The 23520-nt window shown below is 39.8% G+C and overlaps 1 protein-coding gene across 1 annotated transcript in view; it reads right to left on the bottom strand.

Annotated features, from left to right (window-relative positions):
• Positions 1-136: 136 nt before the first annotated feature.
• The window catches only part of GGA3 (golgi associated, gamma adaptin ear containing, ARF binding protein 3), a 28932-nt gene continuing 5548 nt past the window's right edge, over positions 137-23520 (bottom strand). The window contains exons 2-17 of the mRNA XM_026667435.2: positions 20956-21040; positions 19480-19555; positions 18019-18117; positions 17325-17448; positions 16188-16291; positions 14568-14648; positions 13331-13468; positions 13093-13174; positions 11656-11772; positions 10031-10318; positions 8705-8772; positions 7351-7667; positions 5169-5395; positions 3422-3591; positions 2913-3023; positions 137-2165 (exon numbers count right to left, since the gene is read on the bottom strand). Of these exons, the coding sequence (XP_026523220.2) occupies positions 2055-2165; positions 2913-3023; positions 3422-3591; positions 5169-5395; positions 7351-7667; positions 8705-8772; positions 10031-10318; positions 11656-11772; positions 13093-13174; positions 13331-13468; positions 14568-14648; positions 16188-16291; positions 17325-17448; positions 18019-18117; positions 19480-19555; positions 20956-21040 (2198 nt within the window). The 3' untranslated portion in view covers positions 137-2054. The remainder of the gene's footprint in view (positions 2166-2912; positions 3024-3421; positions 3592-5168; positions 5396-7350; positions 7668-8704; positions 8773-10030; positions 10319-11655; positions 11773-13092; positions 13175-13330; positions 13469-14567; positions 14649-16187; positions 16292-17324; positions 17449-18018; positions 18118-19479; positions 19556-20955; positions 21041-23520) is intronic.

Below are 23520 nucleotides of genomic sequence, written 5' to 3'. Positions count from 1 at the left end.
CATATAGTAGTTTGATATTTAGCCATAGAGCTTTGTTTACATCACAGTTACTGTAAAGAAACATGTAGGACAGGTTGTTAACTCCAATAATTTTCAGACAAAAATACATTTTAGTATGAAGTGGCTGCAAGGTAGCTAAAGCAGAGTAGAGAAAGTATTTTTATTGAGCGTGCAGAAAAACAAATGCGTCCAATATATATTTACAATCTTAGTGTTTGATAGAAAGCTGCAACTTCAGCCTGTGAACAGGAACATTCATAAATAATTTCTAAAGCTTGTAGTACATTTCCACACAGTGAGACTATGAAATCTTTCTGTTGGATTATACAGCATGGACAGAGTGGCACTGCTGATAGCATGAAAGAATTTGGCAGAAAGCCCTTGTGCTTTGTGTGTGTGTGTGTGTGGTTTCCTCAAGAGTGATTTGCAGACCATCTCTTAACAGGGAAATCTGCTCTGTACAAGTAAGTATGGCACTGGGGCAGACTGAGAAGCTGAAGTAAAATGCTGATAATCAGGAGATTATAATATTAGAGAGGACGAGATCAAGAGCAAAAAAAATAATAATACTGCTGGGCTCAGCTTTACATAATGCGGCCCCGATACCACGAGTTTGGCTAATCAGGGACGAACTCCTCACAGACTTGAAACTGGATCCCTTCAAAAGCCAATGAGGTTCTTTCTGTTGTGTGGTTAACTGTATCTTGTCTACAGAAGCTTAACGCAAAGAAGTCACAGCCATGGTAACGGAGGTCTGATCGTCCCACGATCTCTTTAATACCAAAACGTTGCAAAATTTAAAACTCCCACACACAAAAAAAGGACCTCAGTTACAGTGTAGCATAGAGTAGATTTTCAGGGCCTTCTCTTCACCAGGGAACAAAATGATTTGTTCCAGATGAGCACATAGTTAAACCAAAACCGTTACACAGGAGAAAGTAATTACTCAAAGCAGTGACCCCCCCCCTCTATGGCTTTTGAACTGTATCGTGCGTATCACTATTTAGAAAAGCCTGCCTGTCTCAACATAAAAGATTTCCTATAGACAATTGCACTTACCCACCTATTATCTAAGAAGAGTAAAACTGGAGTGTATCATCCCTGCACATGCGTGGCCATGGCTCCTCTTTTCCCTGGTCTGCAGATCTGGTACATTCCTATAGCTTAATATACTTATACTTTTAACTAACAATAGTGCCTTCAGGAGAAGCCTCAGATCCTTAGCTTCCTCCTTTGAGCTCAATGAACAACTCCACCTGAATGGATGCTCCTTCTCTACTATTTGTATTTCCATTGCTCCATGCTTCCCACTTGAGCAGTGTAAACTATATATGGATCTTTATTGTAGCTAACTCACAAAAATGAGACAATTGTGTATGCAGAAGAAAAACAGCTGTGTGCATACAAAACTCAGCAGCTACTGGGAAAAAGCACACAAGCAAATCAGCTGCAAGTATAAAATTAGAAGGCAGCAACTTTAGACCTGGGTGTCGATGATGTTCTCAAGTGGCATATCTGTATGGGCTCTACTGGCTCTTGGAACAGATATTCTGTCAATGGAGTGCTTGATCATGGCAAAAACCTCCATTTCTTGAAGTGTATCTTATTGCTCAGCAAGCCTAACGGTTATCCTAGTTCTGATCCCACAGAGGTAAAAAGAATCGGGTATAGGAAGGTCATTTGGACTCTACCCCCAAAGAATTTACAAAGGCATCATAGCCCTTGGTAGACCGCTAGCCTAACTGAAAGAATGTTCCAGGGTATTCAATTTCCGCTCATCAAATTCTCCAGAACATTTATATTTCAAGTTTCAATGAAGTGGAAGATAGAATTGGATTGGCCAAGGTAAAGAAGCCAACCAGGTCTCTGTTCCTGGCTGCTCCCACAAGTTTACACTTGGCATTTACTATCGTCTCAGAGTGCGGGAAACATTCTGGACTACGGCTACAAGTGGAGTGGACGGGACATGTAAACGAAGCTAAATATCACCAACTGATACCGCCGGTGCCTTTGTCATGTCACATTCATTCCAGTCCCCATGAAATAGCTCTGGGTCATAGCTTTCCCCAATTATCAACTGGAGGGAACTGGTCTACTTCCCCCACTTCGGTGCTGGGCGTGTCTCCCAATGTGAAAGTCAGTCGATACCTCAGCCTCACTTTCTCCTGCAACGAAAAAGGAAAACCAAATATAACAGCCAGCCACAGAATACAGAGTAAAAGAGCACTTAAATGAGAATATATGATGCATGCCATTGATCAGCCTTTAAGTTGGGAGTTGGGAGTCCTTGGGTATCAGTACTGTGGGATTTTTTTTCTTCCACTCAATTGGGTCCGATTCTCGGATAAAAGGACTGATTTTTGGCGGGATAATTTCCCCACCTTTAATTCAGCTGCCCACTCCCTTCCCAAATGGTCCATAGCTGTGCTGATGAAAACTCTTATCATTTGGGAAGCAGAAACCAATACCATGGTTTTGGCCATTTCTCTGGAGGAGGTGTACAGAACTATTACTTTCTAGGGACTTTCTGTTTATAGTCCCACCCCTAAAAAACGAAAAAGCCAACCACCCCACCCCTTTCAGCCTAACATAATTACTGTGACATTAACAGTTCCAAAGATGCTACAGAAAATTGAGAGGTTGAGGCACGTCCCCTAATTTCACAGATGTACACAAAAGTTGTCTTAGTGAAGCACAGGGGGAAAGAAAAACAAGGCCTACCAAAATTCAATAACACATCATGCTCCATATTTCTTATTTATTCCAACCCTGAAAAGTATTGAAGTCTGTTTGCTACCCATCACATCAGTCCAAGAAAACAGTGATGAGACATACAAAACGTGACCCAGTATAAGGAAAATGACTATATCTTTAAGAAGAGGAGGAGAATCTGGAACAAAAAGCCTTCCCACCTTTCTAGGATTTGCAAGCAACATGACCTGGGTAATAGCAGCTGGTGGCTTGATGGGATTGAATGGAACTAACTCTGTCCCTGAAGGTGGCTGCAATTTTACTTTCATGGACTGCAAAGAAAACATCAGAAAGAAAAGTTAAGGCAATGTCTGCTGTAGAAATAGTACTAGACATTTGATTGTAAGTGTATTGGGAAAAATGGGAATATTTTCTAAGAGAAGGCCAAACCACTCAGCTGTCTAGTGTAACTGCCTTCATAAAATTAATTTAGGGTCAGCTGAGGAAATCCCCAGTTATTCAGTGGAAATCAACATTATCCAAAGACATCCTAAGCAGTAATTGGGAACAAAAATCCTGCAAAATGGTAACACAATTCTCCTTAGAGTATCTATCTTTGATTTAGCCCCGTGACCCAGAAGGATTCCTTGGCTTCTGCCTGCACCAATAAAAGAATTCTACATTCTTCCTCTCGTTGGTTCTTGGCCAACTGTTCTCTTCTTTCCCCCACCTTTGGCACCGCAGCTTGTAGCACAATATTCTTGATAGGAAGAGGTGCTGTATTCAACATCGATACCACCACCACCAACACGTCAGGCCTCCCGGGAGGGCACTCCTTCGCAAAGTGCAGCAGAATACGCAAACCATTCTTGTCGTAAGCAGTCACAGGAAGAACACTGCCTGCCGAGGCGAAGAAAGTGTTTACATGGTAAAAGAGCAACATGCCATCGACAGAACCAACAGCATGGACTTTAACTGGCATGTACCTATGACAGTGGTAATTTCCTGGGGTCATATGATCACCTTTTGCGACTTTCTCACAAGCAAAGTCAATGAGGAAGCCACATTCACTTAACAACTGCAGAGATTCACTTAACAACAATGGCAAGAAAGGTCATAAAATGGAGCAAAACTCACTTAACACCTGTCTTGCTTAGCAACAGAAATTCTGGGCTCAATTGTGGTCGTACGTTGAGGACTATGTAATACCGTTCTCCCTCCTTGGCCTGTCAACCCCCCACTATTTTTATGGCTTGGTGGGGGGTCATTTTCCATTGCTAAGTAAATAGAATTGTATGTAATCAGTCCAACAGTATGTTAATCTCATACAGCCTTAAGCCCTGGTGGCGCAGTGGTTAGTCCTACAGTATTGCAGGCTAATTCTGCCAATTGCCAGCAGTTCGATCCTCACTGGCTCAAGGTTGACTCAGCCTTCCATCCATCTGAGGTGGGTAAAATGAGGACCCAGATTGTCTGTGGGGGGGCAATATGCTGCCTCTGTAAACCGCTTGTAAAGCAAGCACTGTGAAGCGGTATATAAGTCTATGTGCTATTGCTATTTTATCCAACAGTCCAATACAGCAGCAGTGATCAGCCTGAATGCTAGCGGCCTAAACCAAAGAATAGGCATCAACAGATCAAAATATGACCCTAGAGGCATGCAGTTCAGTGTTGGGGGTGGGGTGGGGTGGGGCATCTCAAGTAGCTGCATGTGGTTTGAACCCGTGTCCTTAGTGCCACTATCTTTAAACCCTGAAAATAGGGTCCACTTATAGGATGGAGAAAGTTGGAAAAAATGATGGAGACGGAGAATAGTCTGCCTACCAGAGAAAGCACTAAGCCTTTTGCATAAAAAGGCAAGAAATAATTCTTCAGTTGAGTGTTAAGATTCAAGGAGTTAGAATGTCTTGCTTAAAGAGTCCTTAATGTCACTACAAGAGAAAAGGGGCTGCCACAAAACCAAATTCAGCAGCTAATTCGGAGACCCTGGCCAGTCGCTGTCCCTATGTGTCCACCCCACCATCTTCAATATATAGCTCTTATTGATTACAAATTTAAGGATAAATGTTGAAAAAAGGTTATCTGGACAGCATTTATTTTTCTAATTTTCCCTAAATATTTCTCTAAAGGGATAGAACTACCTCAAAAATAGCATCACTTTACTATAAATTTCTTTCGCTTCCATTTGTTCCAGCAAAACATGTTTTTTTTTTTTTAAAAAAAACCTGTAACAGACATTTAGTGTCAAACATGAGAGGCATGAGAGCATATACAGGAATATTGCCAGCATTTGCTCCCATGATAAGAGGCTATGTTTTTGGAAAGTAAAAGGTTAAAAAAAATCCATGCATTCATTATATGGAATGAAGAAGGGCTGTGTATATGTGAAGAACTACGTTATTTTTTTTTTCTAAGAATAAAAATATGCATCCTTCACTTCACCATTAAACAGATACTGGTCAGCAATGACCCCATACTTGGCTTAATTGATTCCAGTGGAACATGGACATTGGCTAAGGAAATCTCAGGTCCTTTCAAGGGACTTCCTTGTTGCTGGAACAGGGCTGATTGGAAGATGGGACTTCCTGGATATGGAACTGGAGGGACACCTGGACCAGCCAGCGGCAATCCTGTAGCAGATGTCAGGAGTGCAGAAGTAGCAGCAGGGACTGTAGAGGCCGTTACGGCTGCTGGAGCTGAAGACCTGGAAGAAGGATTCCCCATCATTACCAAATTAACGCATAGGCTAATAGTAACACTGATTTATTTCATGTATAAGGCAAAAGTGGACTCAAGGCAGCTTGAATCTAAATTTAAAATATAGACAGGACACCTATTGTCACTTTGTGTTCATATATTGTTTAATGGGGACACACACACACACACACAAATAATTGGAAATGCTTATGGTTAGTATCAATTCCTGTAACAGAAAATGGCCCTTTGAAGATAAAACCCTGCCCATGACTACTGTATTGTATCTCCATCAATGGTGCTCAATTAAATATATTCTGAGCTGATGGGGAAGATGGATGGAGAATACACGCACGCACGCACACACACAATCTTCCCAGTAGCACAAGTGCTGAACCACAGCAGCAGGAAGAATGAAAAGTAACAGCACTAGAATAAAGGCAATTATGTTATATGAGGCATCCCATCCCACTTATACAATCAAAATTTTGTCTTGTTTTGAAATTTTGTTTAAATATTAATTTATCTGGGCTAGTTTGACATGTTGTTAAATAATTATCATTTTACCCAAAGTGAAATAGCAAAAGGGTTGATTTTGTCTAGACGTGTTTTGTGCACATTACATTATATAATTGGTTTGCCAGTTTCTATGCCTCTATTTTTGAAGTACAATCATGACTGTATAGTATGTCTTTTACGAGTTGCCTATAAGGCCACCCAGAAATCCACTGTAGATAAACATCTGTTTGTCAGTGTCATTATTACAGGTAGTGCTTGCTTACCGATGGTATTTGGGACCAGGAACCCCAACTCTGAATGAAGTGGTCATAAGGGACAAAGTCACGGGATAGCACTGACATGCCACAGCAGTTCTGACAATCCTGGTTGTCATTAGGGAAATGCGGCACGATCTCAGCATCCCACCGTTGCACAATCATCATTTGTGACCTCCTGTTGGCTTCCCCAATAACTTTGTTGGTCAGAAGTTGGCAGTAAAGGTTGCTGATGGTGCTCACATGGCCACAGAATGCTGTGATGTTGCAACCGCAAGCCAGTTTCTAAGCGCTTCACATGAGCATGGAGACACTGCAACAGGTGCAACTATGAGGATCTATCAGCACCATTGCTGATAGGGATCTATCAGTCCCTCTCATTCAGCACCATTGTTTAACTTCAGACAGTCACTGATGGAGTGGATGTTACTGGAAGTCCTCCACTTAAGCATTTTGGGAACTTGGCAATCAGTTCACATGTCTGACTGGCTGCAGCCCCTTGTGGTCACATGTTCGCAATCTGCAACCTTCCCAGCCCGTTTCCAACAAAAAAAATATCACTTAACCATTACGTATTTCGCTTAACGACCATGGTAAAAATGGGTGCAAAATTGAGTCCAGGCAAGGGATAACTCACTTTTGATTGCACCAACTTACAATAAAAATTCTGGTTCCAACAGAGGTTGTAAGTCGAGTCCGATCTGTACTTGTACTTATGTGCCAATTTTAAGGAACCATTTAGTAAAATAGTTCCAAATATTGAAAATATTTAGTATTTAGTATTTATTGGATTTGTCAATCGCTTGCAAGATACAGGTATAAGAATAAATATAGTTTTAAATACATGAAATAGATACTTATAAGAAAAATAAAAAAAACAATAGGACAGGGGCGGTAGGCACGATTGGTGCGCTTATGCACGCCCCCTACAGGCCTTTTAGGAAAGGGGTGAGGTCAATAGTAGACAGTCTAAGGTTAAAGTGACATTATTTAAATTGACGTTAATTATTTTTATTTAATTATTTATTTTTATTGACATCATTATTTAATTATTTAATTTTATTATTATTTAATGTCATAAAATTGACATTATTTAAAGAAAATGCCCTCATTCCCCATTTTTAATTTAAAAGGGGGGAAGAGCCATTATCAAGCAGACAGAACAGGCCAAAACAACAACAACAACCCTTACCCTTTGTTTTCCTCTAGAAGATGATTTAATGGATCTATCTTGTGCAATTCATTCGTTCCCATTGCTGAGCCAAAGTAGCCTGAAGCTACAGGCAATGTACTTAAAGAGCCAAGTGGAAGTCCGGTAGAGAAGATGAAAGAAGTTGAGGTAGGAGCAGAGATACTGGAAACAGGCTGAGGGGCTGTGAAGGTAGAAGGAAGAGGTACTGATGCTCCACATCCAGGCTGTGACACAGATGAGAGAAGCGGATTCACTGCAGAGTTGCAAGGAACAGAAACTGGCTTTGGATTCAAGAAGTCCAGATCTACTGGCTCATTCTGCAACACAGGAAAGAGATGTACCACTGCAATATTTCACCTCTCTTCTGTTATCATACTCTAGAATGGATCAAGCGTGGCGTATTCCTCTATACCGGGGGGGGTGGTGGTGTCAAACTCGATTTCATTGAGGGCCGCATCAGGGTTGTGTTTGACCTTGGGAACCGAGTGGGCGTAGCCAGAGTGGGCGTGGCCAGTGCAACATCACTCATGTCGGGGGCGCCTGTGGTAGCCTGAGCATTCTGCCAGCAAAAACGGAGGTCGGGAGGCTGTGACAGCCTCCTGCAACCCTCTGTCAGTGAAGAGAGAGCTTGGGCCCTCCTGACTTCCATTTTCACTAGCAGACGATTGCAGGAGGCCGTTGCAATCTCCCGTGCTCTGTTTTCGCTGGCAAAGCCACCACTGGCCAGCCCTTCATTGTTTCCAGGGCGGCTCAGCGGGGCCAGATCTAACCACCCCACGGGGCTTCAGTTTGACAGCTCTGCTCTATACAAAGGATGAGGTGAAGGGGGCCAAGGGCACAACAGGTTTTAAAAAGGCACTTCTCCATTTCAAACGGCTTGCCGCGTTATAGGAATCATTATGGAAAATAAATCTGATCTGTATCTCCTATGGAAAATAGGGTGCTCTTCATTACTGCATCCCCTAACAATAGAATAAGCCAGAAAAATAAAGGGCAATTCTATTTAGAACAGATTCATTCTTGATAGCCTCCTAAAAATCTTCTGAAGTATAAACAGAGAAAGTTATGCAGCATTTCAAATTTAATTCAAAAATGTGCCTCTGAACACAAGAAGGAGCAAAGGGGGCATCTATCTACTCTTTATAGCCACAAACTTCAGGAAAAGGTGTGGTTGCTTTAAAGAACTGCAGATAGGTGTTATATTTTTTTTATTTATTATGTAATTTATTTGCTGTCCATCTTGTATCCAAGAACTCTATATTTACCTGCCTGCCAACTTCAGTGCATCTCTTTGGAACCGAATCTAAATGGCTGCACAGACCTAAAACCTAGTACAGTACAGAAAACAAAATACCTGGAGCAGATTCCACTGATTGCTTTCAGTTGATTCTTTTACTACACTTGGAGCAGGGTCATTGAGGCCTGAGTGGGGGGGAAAAACCAGTATTAGGAATTGGAAACAATACAGGCAAGTCACATTTTAGTAGGGAAAAACTCGTTAAGTAAGCTGATGAGGTTCCCGTGAGAAGCAGCATGCGATATTTTGCATTTAGGTCGTGGAAACCTAAGTACAAATCTAGGTTTAGCTACATTTTATCCTGTGGGGTCTTGAACAAACCCTCGTTCTCTAAGGCTGTACCTGAGAGTGCTGTGTTGTGAGATGACGGACAGAGATGGGGGTGGAATGGGGAGTTAATTGCAATACCCCTCCCTCTCCCTGACAGATGTCATGCTTACATTTGGCTCAGCGACTCTTTGAAAACCTGTTAAAAAATAGACATTGGGCCAATTCACACAGCCGTTTCTTAATTGTTTCTACTGTTCTTTAGCTGCACAACTATTATTGTTTAGACTGCATTTGTTACTCAACAACCAGGAGCAAAAGCAAACACGGCAATGTACAGATGTTCTTCTGAAAGCATGAGTAAGTTTACTGCTCCCAGCTCATTCAAACAAATAAATGCTACCACATGCTTTCTCAAAATGCCCTCGTGTAACCTTCCTGTGCAGGGGAGGTATATTCCAGACCCTGTCTGTGAGAGAGCATCGTCTCGACCCAGCAGAAAAGCTTTTTCTGCCAGGGTGCTTGTCCTCAGAAACGTCACCGCCCCCCCTCCCAAAATTAGACCCGCTCCAATCCTAATGCTAACCTGACTTTCTTCCAAGCCCAGGGCTTGGATAAAATGAGCTTGTTTCATGGCTAATTTGAGTGTTTATGAGTGTTCTCAGATGCCATTTTTACGATATTTTTGTTGATTGATTGATTCTGCCTGTTTTGTTTTATATTCTGCTTTAATTATGAGCCGCCCAGAGTGGTATGTATGAGATGGGTACCCTACATACATTTATTAAATACATACATACATACACTATTTATGGACACTACCCAATTAATGTAGATATAGCAAGTTGGGAAAAGAGGAATTATAACGTTTCCATCGAGCTTATGGTATTCCATCTCTCTCAGTCTTTCTTATCTCAATATGGTGGCAGCATTCAAAACAGATTGCTATGTTGCCTATGCTGCCTTCCTTAGCTCTCTGGGACACTCTAGTCCAGAAAACAGGCTTATTTAATGGATTGTGATGAAGACCTTCCATTTTCCAGGTTGTGGAAAAAGTACCCACAGTAGCGGCTCCCTAGCTCCACATTAAACACCATCAAACCGCATCCAACTGACCTAAACATAGGAGTTCCTCATCAAGGAGAGAGAGGGAATTGGCTCTACTAGTTGATTGAGTAGCAATGGATTCAGCATGGCCAATTGAATGGCTCTGGAAGTGACCAGTTGCCTGAGGCGGGGGTGGAAGCATGGGGATTTCTGATAAGGCTGGAGCTGGAGTTAGAGTTGGTGCTGTGTTCAAGGCTGATGGAAGGAGTGGTGGTGGTGGCGGTTGTGATGGCACATTCGAAACCTCCAATTCCCCCAAATCAATGAGGGTATTGACGTTATCGGCAAAATTGCTTCCTGCAGGGAAAGGAGAGAATTGAAAAAGATGCCAAAGGATACAACAGTTTTCAGCAAATACATCACAATACTGGATAGTTACTTTTAAGCAACAAGGAGAATTCCTTTAATACGTGGATGCTTGTCCAAGAAATCAAGTCACCTCTCAAGGCAGATTTCCAGCCTTGTCCATTTCTTCAACAGACAAGAGCTTCCTTGTTCCCTAATTCCAAAAAGCAACTAAAACTTCCATTCCAAGAGTATATGAGGTTGCATTATCTTCTGCCATGTTTTGGTCTGATCTGGGAATGAGTTCTTTCTCTTGTACCTCACGTCTATTCTTTGTCATTCAGCATTACTCAGAAATATGCTTTGTTGTTATGAATATGGTTTTGAATATTCAAGTTCATAACAGCCAGCAAAACATGACAAACATAACAAAAAGACTTAGGACACTTTGAAGGCTAATGGGTTTTAACGGTTTGAAGCTTCCATAGATTAAAATAACGGCAAGAGGAAAACAGATCAAAATCCAATGGTAATAATTTTCACATACATTTTTATGTACAACAGCACAGCCATAGATCATAGATTACATAATTTGATACCTTACCCATTACTATTTTGCAGGGACCTTTGGGTTCCAATAAAAACAAAAGAAATTCCAAAGCTTAAAATCTGGCTATCTCACAACTAAAATTCCCTTTATCAGTACAACAAAGTGTTATTTTAAATCAGCAGGAATATGCACCTTGTGTTGTAAAAAGAGTGTCTGTAAGCACTAAGCTTAGCAGAGAGAGAACAAAAACAGGGAAATAAAAGCTGACCACACTGAAGGTTAAATTATCTAAAATAATTATGATTATTCATCAGTCTCAATAATAACTTATTATGGGAAAAATCTATTACTGTAATTGAGGTCCTTACTTAGAATAGGGGTGGGCAACTATGGCCCTTTTATGAATTATGGACTTCAACTCCCAGAATTCCTGAGCAAGCCATGCTAGGCTCAGGAATTTTGGGAGTTGAAGTCCACAAGTCATAAAGGGGCCATAGTTGCCCACCTCTGACTTAGAAGTAACTTACTTCATAAGCTTGTAGTTCACAGCTTTTAGGCTGGGATATTTCCCTTTGAAGTTCTCAGGTTTAAGACCATCCATTATATGGGAAGTAATAATGTTTTAGGAGCCTGAAATGCCCTCTTGCCAGTATTTCAGTATGACTGATTCTAATGTGTACTTATACTATGGATATTAAAACAAAACCTCCTTCCAAATTGCATACTATTTTAAAATTACATAAAAGAAGCAGAGTAATTAAAGGAACAAACTATGTATCTTCTGAGAAATACGACTGACCTTCTGTTGTAGGCAGCATTGAAAGATCTACTTCACCATTGATGACTTGACCTTCAATAATTTTTTTGTAGGAATTTATTACTCGTGATAAGTTGTCACTAGCCTGAAGAATATCTCCTGTAAGGAAAAAACGTATAGCGTAGATATAAATCACTGAGTTTTCAAGAATGCTTGTTCTGTCTAGAAACATTATCAAGATATATTTGAGATAAGTGTCATAGAGCTCCTGGTGCCATAATTCTTCCTATAATTTAATATTGCATGTACGTGTATTATTAGATTTCCATTACTGCTATGACTGTTGTTTCTTTACACTGGTTAGGGTTGCCTGAAATGATTCATGTATCATAAACAAATAAATAATCAGCCCTTCTGGTTCATGTCATTCTGACTAGCTTCTTAGTTTAGGCTTTGAATATTCAGAAATGTGTTAAGAAGAACCGGTATATTAAAAAACAACACTGCCAACTGAGTTTCATTTGAATATTTTTTTCTGTTTAATTCTTATGGTTTAGGCACTTAAGGCAGCAGCTTCCTGAAACTAATTATGGTTGAAAATAATTAGCCCCTGTAGCATTAGCTCTATCTTCTAATATTCATCTATGGCAGGGGTATCAAACTCACAAACTCTACGAAATGAAATTTATACCAGTGATCTTTTTCTCACCCTAATCACTTGGCATACTATCATTTCGTTCAATGCTTCCAACAGATATTGACTGCTCCCTCTTTTCCTTTTCACCAAGTGGAAAATGAGGCTGATAGAAGGCAATTTAAATTGGCTAAAATGGACTGTAAAATGCACGAGCCCATTGAGTAGTGAGTAACAAGTGAAGGTATTCTTCCTTATCAATTGTAAGCAGTTCACTGAATTCGTAGTCCTGGCTAAGACTATTGTAAAAGAACCTGCGTAATTTAGTAATAGAAGAAGAGTATCCACCGTTTCATGACTTTTCATTCTATAATTCTGTTATCCCTTCAATGTTGACCAGGTAAGGAAACCAAAGTTATGAAGGCTAACTTTCTGGTTTTTGTAAGGTTGCAGTAACAAAACTTGCAAGTCTGAATGCCCCTCCTCACTTGGTCCTTACTGAGAACTAGGGAAGGTCCGGTCTGAGACCCTTACTTAAATTATGCTTCTGCTCCAACTCAGATTTTTTAAATTACTGTTTCAGTTGTGGCTCTTCCCTTAAGATTATTCCTTCCACCATTGCAATTTCCCTACATTAGAGAAAGCGTGAAAGTGTAAAGAGAGAGTGTTGCTATGGGTTTCCTGCTTTTTAATGTAAGGACCTTTCCAAAATGTTAATCTCTTGTAAAGCTCAAGAGATGTTTAAAATGAAGGAGGAATTTTCCAGTGGCCATGGAGCTGCTTTGGTCAGTTACTGGGGAGAAACACAGTCATTTCATTCCCTGCAAAGAAACAGTCCCAGTTACCCAAACTGCTGTCATTATCTTCTGTATCACTGGCCAGCTTGAATAATGTCCGCCTCTTGGTTTCACATCTGTCATAGAGCTCCTATGTGCAGAAAGGACAAGAGAAAAGAGGCAATTAAGCCAAAAGAAAAAATATTCATATCTACCCATGGAGTGCTTAAAGTGTGGTCATCTGAGTAAAGCTGGCAACTCTCTTACATGACAAGAATTCTTGTATAAGGAAAAGATTTATACCAACCTTCATGAGCTCTTTATCGGCCTCAGAAGAGTATTCTTTGCTGTAGTGGACCAACATCTCATTCAACAATTTCACATTGTTGTTCACCTCCTCCAAAGTATGCATGCGCTTTGTTACTTTCTGTATCCGTGCCTCATCCTTCAGTTTTGAAACAAAACAGCTCAAATTAAGTTTATTCTTTTCATTTCACCTTGTGATTCAGGGCAGGCTGATTGAAGAGCTCAAGAGACCACATATTTCCCATGACTGTTTCTAGAATTCTGGCTACAAATCCCGCTATCTGACATGGTTCTAAAAAAAGCTATTAGGAATGTTTTATGTAGACAGACAAATCATAGCAGAAAAAATAAGAATCACTCTGTCCGTAGCAGTATGTAAAACAGCAGAAAAGTTTAGTTTTTGACTGATCTGGCTAGATCACTTTTAGTTATTTAAGATAAGAGATTTAAGAAGGAAAGGATAAATACCACACTACACAATATGCAGGGGAAGAAAAACCACGGATAAAAGCAAGAAATTAGATTACATTAATCAAGAGAGAGTATCATAACAAAAAGGAAAAGGTTTGTGGGGGAAGATATTTTGGCAAGGAAAATTCCATGCTGGCTGGGAATGAGTGTTGTAGTCCAACATATTTGCAGGGTACCAAGTTATGGAATAATGGCATAAATCATCGACTGAACTGATGGAAGCACAGCTATCTTGTCACGTGATGGTGGGGCAGGGTTGCCACTGATGACTCCTGGTGACTACCTAGATTAGATATCAGTTTCCTTAGCAAGATTTTTGGAAGTAGTTTGAGTCCTTCCTGGAGCTGAGAGTGACTGGCTTATGGTCACCCAGCTGGCTTCGTGCAGAAATAGACCTCGTAGTCTCCTAGCCTGGCACCTTAATCACTACACCAAACTGGCTCTCTGTCATATGATACAGACATTAGTAAACAAATGAGCCAGTGAACTGAAGATAATAGAACTTAACAATTCTCTAATTTAAGAGTTGGAAGGCTGAGTGGAGCTACAAATCATTGACTAGCTTGTCTTATTTGTTACACAACCTCCTGATATAGTTTCACACAGAGATAAGAACTTGGTGATAAGGAAAACAAAAATCTTATTACTAGAGGGTCAGCATATTTAATTTTCTGGTAACAGGTAAAAAGATTCTAAAATATGTGAATCTATGAAACAAATTCCAAGCAATCATCACCTCTACAGTATTATTAAGTGCTCAATCTCACCTCTTTCACCATAGATTTAATAAGCTTGTTTGCTTCTTGTAAATCATCTGGGTTTTTGCTTTTCAACAGTTTAGCTAAAAGCTGCAAAAAGGAAAAGATAAGTAAATAAAATCACTGGCTCATTTTTTCCCCTCCTTTTGCAAAAATTCACTAAAGGAATCCTAAAATTTTTATACCTGATGCATATTTGAAGCATCAAATGCTGACTTTTGGCATTCTGACCTCAACCTTCTGGAATACTTAGGGTGAAATGTGGCCTATAAACACAACATTGAACTTGTTGGAATGTATCTAAGCTCATTAACAAAACAACCAACCAAGACTTCAGAGTCAGCCCTGGCGTTGGCAAAGTCACTTCTGGGTTGCCATAATTTCTGGAGAATGCGGTGCTGCAGGCTAACTCACTGTTCACTCCAGGAGTTCTATTCTGACCAGCTCAAAATTGACTCAGACTTCCATCCTTTGGAAAAATGAGGTTGGTAAAATGAGGACCCAGATTGTTGGGGGCAATATTGACACTGTCAACCACTTAGAGAGTGCTGTAAAACTCTGTGAAGCAGTATACAAGCCTAATACATGCTATTGCTAATGTAATAAATTAATAGATTAGAGTAAGCTGTGTGGATGATCTTTTAAGGACTCAACTCAGTCACTTCCTCATTTTCCTTCCTCAGAAGAAAAACAAATCATATTCATAGTATATAACAAGATATGAATTACTATGATGCCAAACAACCTAAGCCTGTGATGGTGAACTTATGACACGTGTGCCAGAAGTGGCAGGCAGAGCCATTTCTGCCGGCACGCAAGCCATTGGCCCAGCTCAGTTCCACTGTGCATGCGCGAATGCCTCCCGCCAGCCAGCTGATTTTCGTGGCGGTGTGTGTGTGCATGCGGAAGATAGGTGTGCATGTGCAGGGGGTGGGGGTAGCACAGGGGAGCACATGCATGCGCAGGGAGCAGGAGTAGCACGGGGGTAGCATGTACGCATGCGCAGGGGAGGGCGGGGTTGCATGTGCATTGCATTTTTGCAAGGACAAAAAGGTTAGCCATCACTGACCTATTCAATTCAGCCCTAAATTCAGAGGATGACCAAAGTGAAACATTTTCTTCACCCACAAAGAAATAGGGAAATACCGTACTACCTTGTTCAGAACAAAAGTAAGATTTATATCACATAACAGGTCAGAATTTGTGAACACTTCACCTGACTGGGGTTTCTTTACACTTAAAAATGCAACCCTTAACGTTCCTATCTTCGGAACAAGCAAGATCAAGAAGCATGACATTTTGTAGTGCCCCCAGAAGTATCTGCAATTGCTTCCAAAATATCAGAGTTGTGGTGCTACAACATTCATGGGAAATAAGAAACATTCACTCTTGAACGTTTTTAACTCTGCAGATGGAGAGGGAGCAGGAAAGCTACTAAATCCCAGTTTTACCATTTCTATTCCAGTGTTTCTCAACCTCGGCCACTTGAAAATGTGTGGACTTCAATTCCCAGAATACCCCAGCCATCCATTAAACGGCCAAAGTTGAAAAACACTGCTCTAGCTTATGAAAAGAAGCCCAATGGAACTTGCCTATTGCACATTATCATAGCAGAGGCTTCAGGTTTACCTTGGATTTCTCTTCATCATCAAACACGGGGTTCTTGGGACGAGGTGGCGGAGAGGGAATAAGGGTTTTCTCCACAGGAATAACAGGATCAGACAAGACAATGCCTGAAAGCAAAGAGAAAACAACAGGAATGTTACACCGAAGTATCCGAAAGGCTTGAGTCTGCTTCTCTCTTTCTACCTCCTGCTTTTGAATAACAATAGTCAGATCACCTTCAGAGGGACTAGTGTGTTTGATTCTTTGCAACTCATCATCATGCAACATTTCTGCTTTAAGACAGTTTTTTTCTTTGTCCAGATCAATTTCCCCTAAACTAGCTTCTTGCCAGGTATATGAACTGCAACCATCAGGATTGATTCCCCACTTTTATTATTTTTACAAAAAACCCGAGGTGGTGAACATATCCAACACATCTTCTTTCTGCTATTTTCCACACAACCACCACCCTGTGAGCTGGGTTGGGCTGAGAGAACGTTACTAGCACAAAGTCACTCAGTTGCCTCTTATGGCTAAGGTAGGATTTCAACTCATGACTTCCTGCTTTCTAGCCTGGAGGGCCATGCTTGGCTAGGGGAGTTGAACTCCACACACTGGAAGAGGCTCAGGTTGGGGAAATCTCATATAGGCCATCCTTTCTTAACCTCATGGGCTCTAATTGGTACAACTAGAACTTTTGTCATTTGACCCACAATGCTCAAGACAATGTTACTAGGGGATGATAAGAGCTGTAAATCTACGTATCCAAAGTATAGTAATTTGGGGAAGCCTGAATTAGATTAAGCATGCTTCATTTAACTTGGTTATTTTGTATATCACCTGATCTAAGACTCCAAAGAAGCTTTATATCTAAGTGCAAAAATTAGCATTAGTAAATAATTAGAATACTAATTAGTAATTAGTATTCAATATGTGGATTGGCTGTTAATACTATCCAGAACTCCATGGACTATCCAGAATGGCAACATTAAGAACTCCATAGCATTTTGTGGAGGGAAGATGTTCTGTACTATTCTATAACATGTGGGTTCCTAACTACTGTTCCTAACGTATAACTGTATACTCCTGTTATTACAGTATTACAAAATTCTATCAAGCTACAAAGGAGAAAAAAAAGGAGTACAGGAAATAATTCTCTACCTTGTCTTTTCAACATGTAGTAGGCATCTTTGATTTTGGATTCATCTGGCAAAGCAACTGTCCAGCTGTACAGCAGCTCGATTATTTTGGTTTTTACCTTTTCTGATACTCTTTCTCCCAAGTACTGCAAGAATGACCAAGAAGGTAAAAGATTTTAGCTGTTCTGCCCTTAAATGAAATAATCATTTTTGTACTATAAGATTTCTCTAAGCTCAACTACATTACAAATGATTGTTTTGCTGGTTTCAGATGCAGCAGCTTAAGAAACTGTACATCAAGAAATCATATACGTGTGCACACACACAATTTTAATGCATCATCAAAAGATTCAACGAGTCATCATTATCTAAACCTCATCAAGGAAATCCCGAGAATATCCACTCAGAAGTAAGCATCACTTAATTCAATGGAACTCAATCCCAGGTGAAAACACACAGAACTTCAGTGTAAAATTCTTTAATTATCTGAATTGCACATATCCTCCTTGAATGATTCCTATCTCTGCATTATTCCTCTGCCTACCAAGTTGTGCATTGTGTTCTAAAAACAGTTCAAATAGGGTGAACACTTTTAAAGTATAGATGCAATTCAGTTATTTACAGCCTGATTTATCTTTGAAGGATGTGCCTGAAAAAACTGTTTTGGGGATATGAACAATCCACATACAAATGAAGCAAATAGAACTAATACCAACCTTGGGAGATACAACTTTTATTAGCTCATTTAAAAAACGAAACTTCCCTACTTCATTATGAAATCTGCGCCCACAGTTCTTCATACAAGCTTCTAGCACCTATAAGTCAAGCAAACAGACATGAGATAAGTATCAAAAATCAGGACATGTCTACCTGAAAGAAGCCCTCCAACGTGTCTCCAAGAAGTCACAGGTTGCCTATGAAATCACCCAATGGTATTTATACCATCAGGGTTTCACGTAAGACAAAAGTAGATATTTTTTTTCTTCTGAGAGTCCCATTCCTTCAAGGATAATCTGTTGGGGACCTCATTGTGAAGTGCTCTTGGAAATATATTCCCCTTGCTAATAGCTTTCAGTAGCTTTTCCCACCTCTTCTAAATCTAACATTGACTTTTCCCCTCCAAGCAGCAGCTTGCAGAGAAGGCAGCATGAAATGACATTTTGATATGGCCAAAATATAAGAACTGTGCGTGGATCTGTAAGAATTGAAGTGCCCAGATAAATCCCATTTTTAGGAAGATCCTCTGTGACTGTCTCAGTTGTGGACACTAAAAGTGTTAATAATATGGATGGAGTAATATTAGAGAACTAGGTGGAAATAATCTAACTCCAAAGAATAGAGAAAGTAACCCAGTCAGAGTTAATTTACTGGGTCAGAAGACTACTTTTTGATATTACTATATAAACAGTGGCCTTCACTGGCATGTTATGGAACATAGCACAATTCAGCAAAATGAAATGAAGACACCAATTAGACATTATTAAATCATATTAATGCATTATATCTCAGGAAAACATGCAGTTTACATCTGGAAAAACTGACTTCTGACCTTCCAGGTTATGCATTGAAGAAAGAGGACTGCATTCATATCAGCCCACAAAACTTAACAAATAATTGTTCAGGAATTAATATCCTTTCCTAGCTAATGCCAGCTAAGTCAGTGACTTTAGACATAACCACAATTGTATATTCTTATACTTTACTTCAAAATCATAAAGAGTAAAAACTTTTTGTAACAAGATGTTAAGGCAAATATAGTCCTATACATCTTCTCATATGTGAAGCTGGTATTTATATCTCTGTTCCAGAGGTGGTATTCAGCAGGTTCTGACCAGTTGTGGAGAACCGGTAGTGGAAATTTTGAGTAGGTTGGAGAACTGGCAAATACCACCTCTCACTGGAGATTTTACAGTATCCTTCCCCTGACATGCCCACCAAGCCACGCCCATAGAACCGGTAGTAAAAAAAATTGAATTCCACTACTGTTCTGTTCCATAGTTAAAAAGCTAGAGAGAAATAAGAAAAATGATGTAAAGTTTGCCACAGAAGAGGCTTAATATTCAACAATTTTCCTTAATTTATATAACTCTTCGTAGCACCATTGATAATTCTACTTCATGAAGATATTAATCTGCATGCAAATCCAGAATTTCAAAAGAGAGGTAAGGAAGACCTACTGTCAAGGCCTGGACTGCTTCCCATTCCTGTGGTGATTGGATTTTATGAGCCAGCAATCTAACAGCAATCTGTGGACTGAAATAAATAGGTTACTTATTTAAATATCATTCCCCAAGTACCTGGTCGCCTACAGAGAAAGATAGGAGACCAGTGTTCTTTGTCCCTGAAAAAAAAAACTATTATCTCAAATTCGAGAGAGAAGAAAGAGAGTGCTACTTCTGCTTATTCACACTAAGGTTTGGGAAATACAGAACAATAGAAAATGTTTCATTTTCATAGCTGCCCCTGCAATATGCAGCAATCTCATTTTCAAAATACTGTTTTTAAATATAAACATTAAATCTAATTTCAGAGGGAGAAAAGAACCTGGAAAGATTTATGATGCAAAAATACCAGAGCGGTCATTGGTCTGTCAACTTCTCAACCCAATGTAGTTTTATAAAATGACACAGGCAAGGATGCAGTCGAAACAAGACCTCCAAATTCTCTACCAGGGTTCTGTTTATTGTTTTGGCAGTGTTCTCGGGTATTGTGCAAAGAAAAGACAGCCATCTTGGACCAACCCAAGGCAAACCTCTTAAGGATCAGAGAAAGCTGTTTTAACGCCTTTCGTTTTCCCAAAATTGGAAAGATAACATTTTCCAGTCATTCTAACTGCTACCATTTATTACATTTGTTGACAGAAATCTATTTTTCCCCTAAAAACATTTAAACCCCACATGCCCACTAATATGTAGAATCACTGCAGTATTTTGAGGAGGAAACACTTGAAACGAGCAACTAATATCTCTCATATTCCAAAAGCTATCAGAATCGGAAATGAAATAAAATGTTTTGAAGCTTATTCCTGGATTTAAAACCAACCCCCAGCCATATTCATTGGAGTGCTTTGTCATGCATCTTATAAAAAATATTCCTTGAAGTTTTCATGTTTGAGAGTACAAAATACAGGTGGTCCTCAACTTACAACCACAATTGGGACTATAATTTCTATTGTTAATAAGCAAAGTGACTATATGACTTGTGCCTGTTTTCACAACCTTTTTTGCCATGGTTGTTAAGCAAATCACATCAGTTGTTAAGCAAATCTGGCTTCCCCCATTGACTCTGCTTGTCAGAAGCCGGCTGGGAAGGTCACAAATGGTGATCCCAGAATATTGCAACCATCATAAATGCATGCCAATTGCCATCCGCCCAAATTTTGATCATGTGACCATGGTGTGCTACGACAGCTTTAAGTATAAGGACTGGTCATAAGTCACATTTTTCAGTGCCGTTCTAGCTTTGAATGATTGCTAAACTAATGGCTGTAAGTCGATGATTACCTGTATCAATATCTATCAAAATCCAAGTATTACATATCACATGAACTGTATTAAACTAAGGATCAAATCCTGCCGCTCCCCCCCCCCCACAAAAAAAATCTTTCTTCAATAAAACTTTGTGATACAGTCTGGATAGTTTTGGATACGAACCCTTCAAGTTCTTTGTTGATCTGATCACAGAAGCCAATAATATACTCCCAATCTTCCTGTCTATTCAAGGGGTTGGTGGCTTTGTCTGGTTAAAAAGAAAAAGCAAAGGTATTAATGGTTTTTTTTAAAAAAAAATCTCAAAACTTCCTTCTGACCTGAAGTAGTTGGTGAGTAATATGCTAGTACATTTATCTCCCTTTCTCCTTCAGAAGGGCCTTGGGATACTGGCTCCAAAACCATGATGATCATGAAAACTTACTGGGTGAACCTGTGCCTGTCTTTTAGTCCAAACTATCAATCACAAAAACTAGAAAGGCATGTTACGTATAGCCTCTTGAGCTTCTAGAGCAGGGGTCTAGAACCCATGGTCCATGGACTGGCACCAGTCTGCAGCATACCAGGAACTGGGCTGCGCAAAGAAGCATGGGATACAGGCAGCATGTGAAACTATGCTCCCTCCAGTCCGCAGAAAAACCCTTCTCCACGGAACCAGTCCCTGGTGTCCAAAAGGTTGAAGGCCACTGTTCTAGAGGAAAGACAGGACATAAATATAACAAATAAAGGGAAATAGTGAATCAGCTGCCTGAATCAGCTCACGCAGCTGATTTAGAAGTTGTTCCCCATTTTCCAAACACTTGTGGATGTGCAACTGATTGCTTCATTTTCTTCCCACCAGAGCAAACAGGTTAGGCATCAACATGCATGAAGAGACTGCCAGAACAGCACTCAAAGCAGCGATGCAAACCCTTCAGAGGATACCACTGCTTCAAATATTTGAAAATGAAGTGCTTCACGTTTACTTCCATGTGACTTGAAGCACTTTTCTTTCAGTGCTTTACACAATATTCAGCAGTATTTGCCACAACACACACATGCACCTGCCTACAAAAAATATTAGCAAGAAATCATTTCCCCAAAACACCTTTGTTTGAGATAATTTTTTTAAAGGAGAGCTATATGTGTATAGAGGAAGAACAAAAACAATACCAGGTGCTTCCAGGATTTTTATTCTGTCATAGCTGGCATCTGAGAGGCATCAATATGCCTATTAAAATGTTTCCTGGAGACAAACAGCCTTTCTACCCTACCTCATGTTCTCTCTCCCCCCACCCCCAGTAATTTTAATTTTAAAAAAAAATGAATGGCAAACTGGAATGTTGCAAGCAAAGCACTAGCCTCAAGCATAAACTGAATTTTCAATGACTCCAATCAAACCTCCAGAAGCACTTTTACAAAATAAAACCGTGGGTGGCTAAAGTCCAGGATTTTGATAGAGCTGCCATGGTAGGATCAATTTTGAGAGAATATGCGCATACACCACCATGGACCCTCAAAAATTAGGGGCTCCTAATGTGTAGCATAATGAAAAGTGGAATAGCAGAGGCAACACCAATAGATACAGAATATTCTACCTGAAAATAATTAATTAAATTGATGGTGACTGGCTGACCTTTTTTTTAGTTATGTTATGTGAATGTCATACTGGCATTGAGTCAATCAATTGGGGCAAGATAAACATTTTGTAAAAATAAAAAAAATATACAAAGTAAAAAATCCTGGATCTAGATAATCAGCTGCCTGCTTAAATGGAAGCCTGGCTGAATGAACAGGCATAAGTTAGACATGCCACAGTACAATCATATGCTTAACATCTTTTTTATTATCACCCAACCCAGCACATAATCTCAAGAAATCTCTGTGACGTGTGGATTTAAAAAGAGGCTCAGAAAACATCTGAAGCTATATAGCTGCAGGGCCCATTGGGGACAAAACATATCCAGTGACTTTGGCAGCAAGTGAGATTTGCTAAAATCGAGAAAATCATATTGTTTTTAAACAGATTCCAGTCAGGAGGAATCTCTTGGAACATTCAAAGGTCCCTGTATCATAACAGTTTAGCTTTGGCCCGCAAAAACCTTATCTACTACTGATATTTGACTTTTTCTATCCTGAATGATACCTATTACAGAATGTAAACTTGCCCCATAAACCTTGAGAACTCATAGGACATAAGAAGTCCATTATGTACCAAAAAAGGGAAAAGGCTACAATAATCACAAACCCTATCCTACTGTGGGTAACTAAGAATCTAAACAAGAAATATTTAATATTATGAGCAAGCAAATTATAATGCAGATACCTGTGATTAAAAGGTGCCCTTCCAAATTACAAAAAGATGACTGAGCAGTAATCAGTCCTAAACTCAAAATATAATTGATGTTTCATGTTCAAATGCAGAAAATCCACAATAAACAAGAAACCAATTCTAAGTAACTGTGGTTTCAAAAGAGAATTGGCACTGAAAACAAGACCATAAATGCAGAACAGAGATGTACTGTATCAAGTCTGCAGAATGTGATCATTGGGTAGGAAAAATCCAGTCAATTGATAAGGTGGGGCTTTTGTCCAGGATTTTATTCCAGAGGGAGATGAAAACAGAAGAGATGGATTTGGGAGCTGTGGGTGGAAGGACAGTGTCTGAGGAAAACTTCAAATCCAAGTCCTAGAAAATCTCTATCTGTCAAAGTGAGAGGTTTTTGAATATATATTTAATGCAGGTAAAGC

The sequence above is a fragment of the Notechis scutatus genome, chromosome 2 (genome assembly GCF_049901735.1).
Source record: "Notechis scutatus isolate UNSWTSFEM ecotype Mainland chromosome 2, rNotScu1.2, whole genome shotgun sequence".
Classification (NCBI taxonomy): domain Eukaryota; kingdom Metazoa; phylum Chordata; class Lepidosauria; order Squamata; family Elapidae; genus Notechis; species Notechis scutatus.
Note: the sequence above shows the minus strand (reverse complement) of the source record. Positions and strands in the feature narration are given on the sequence as shown.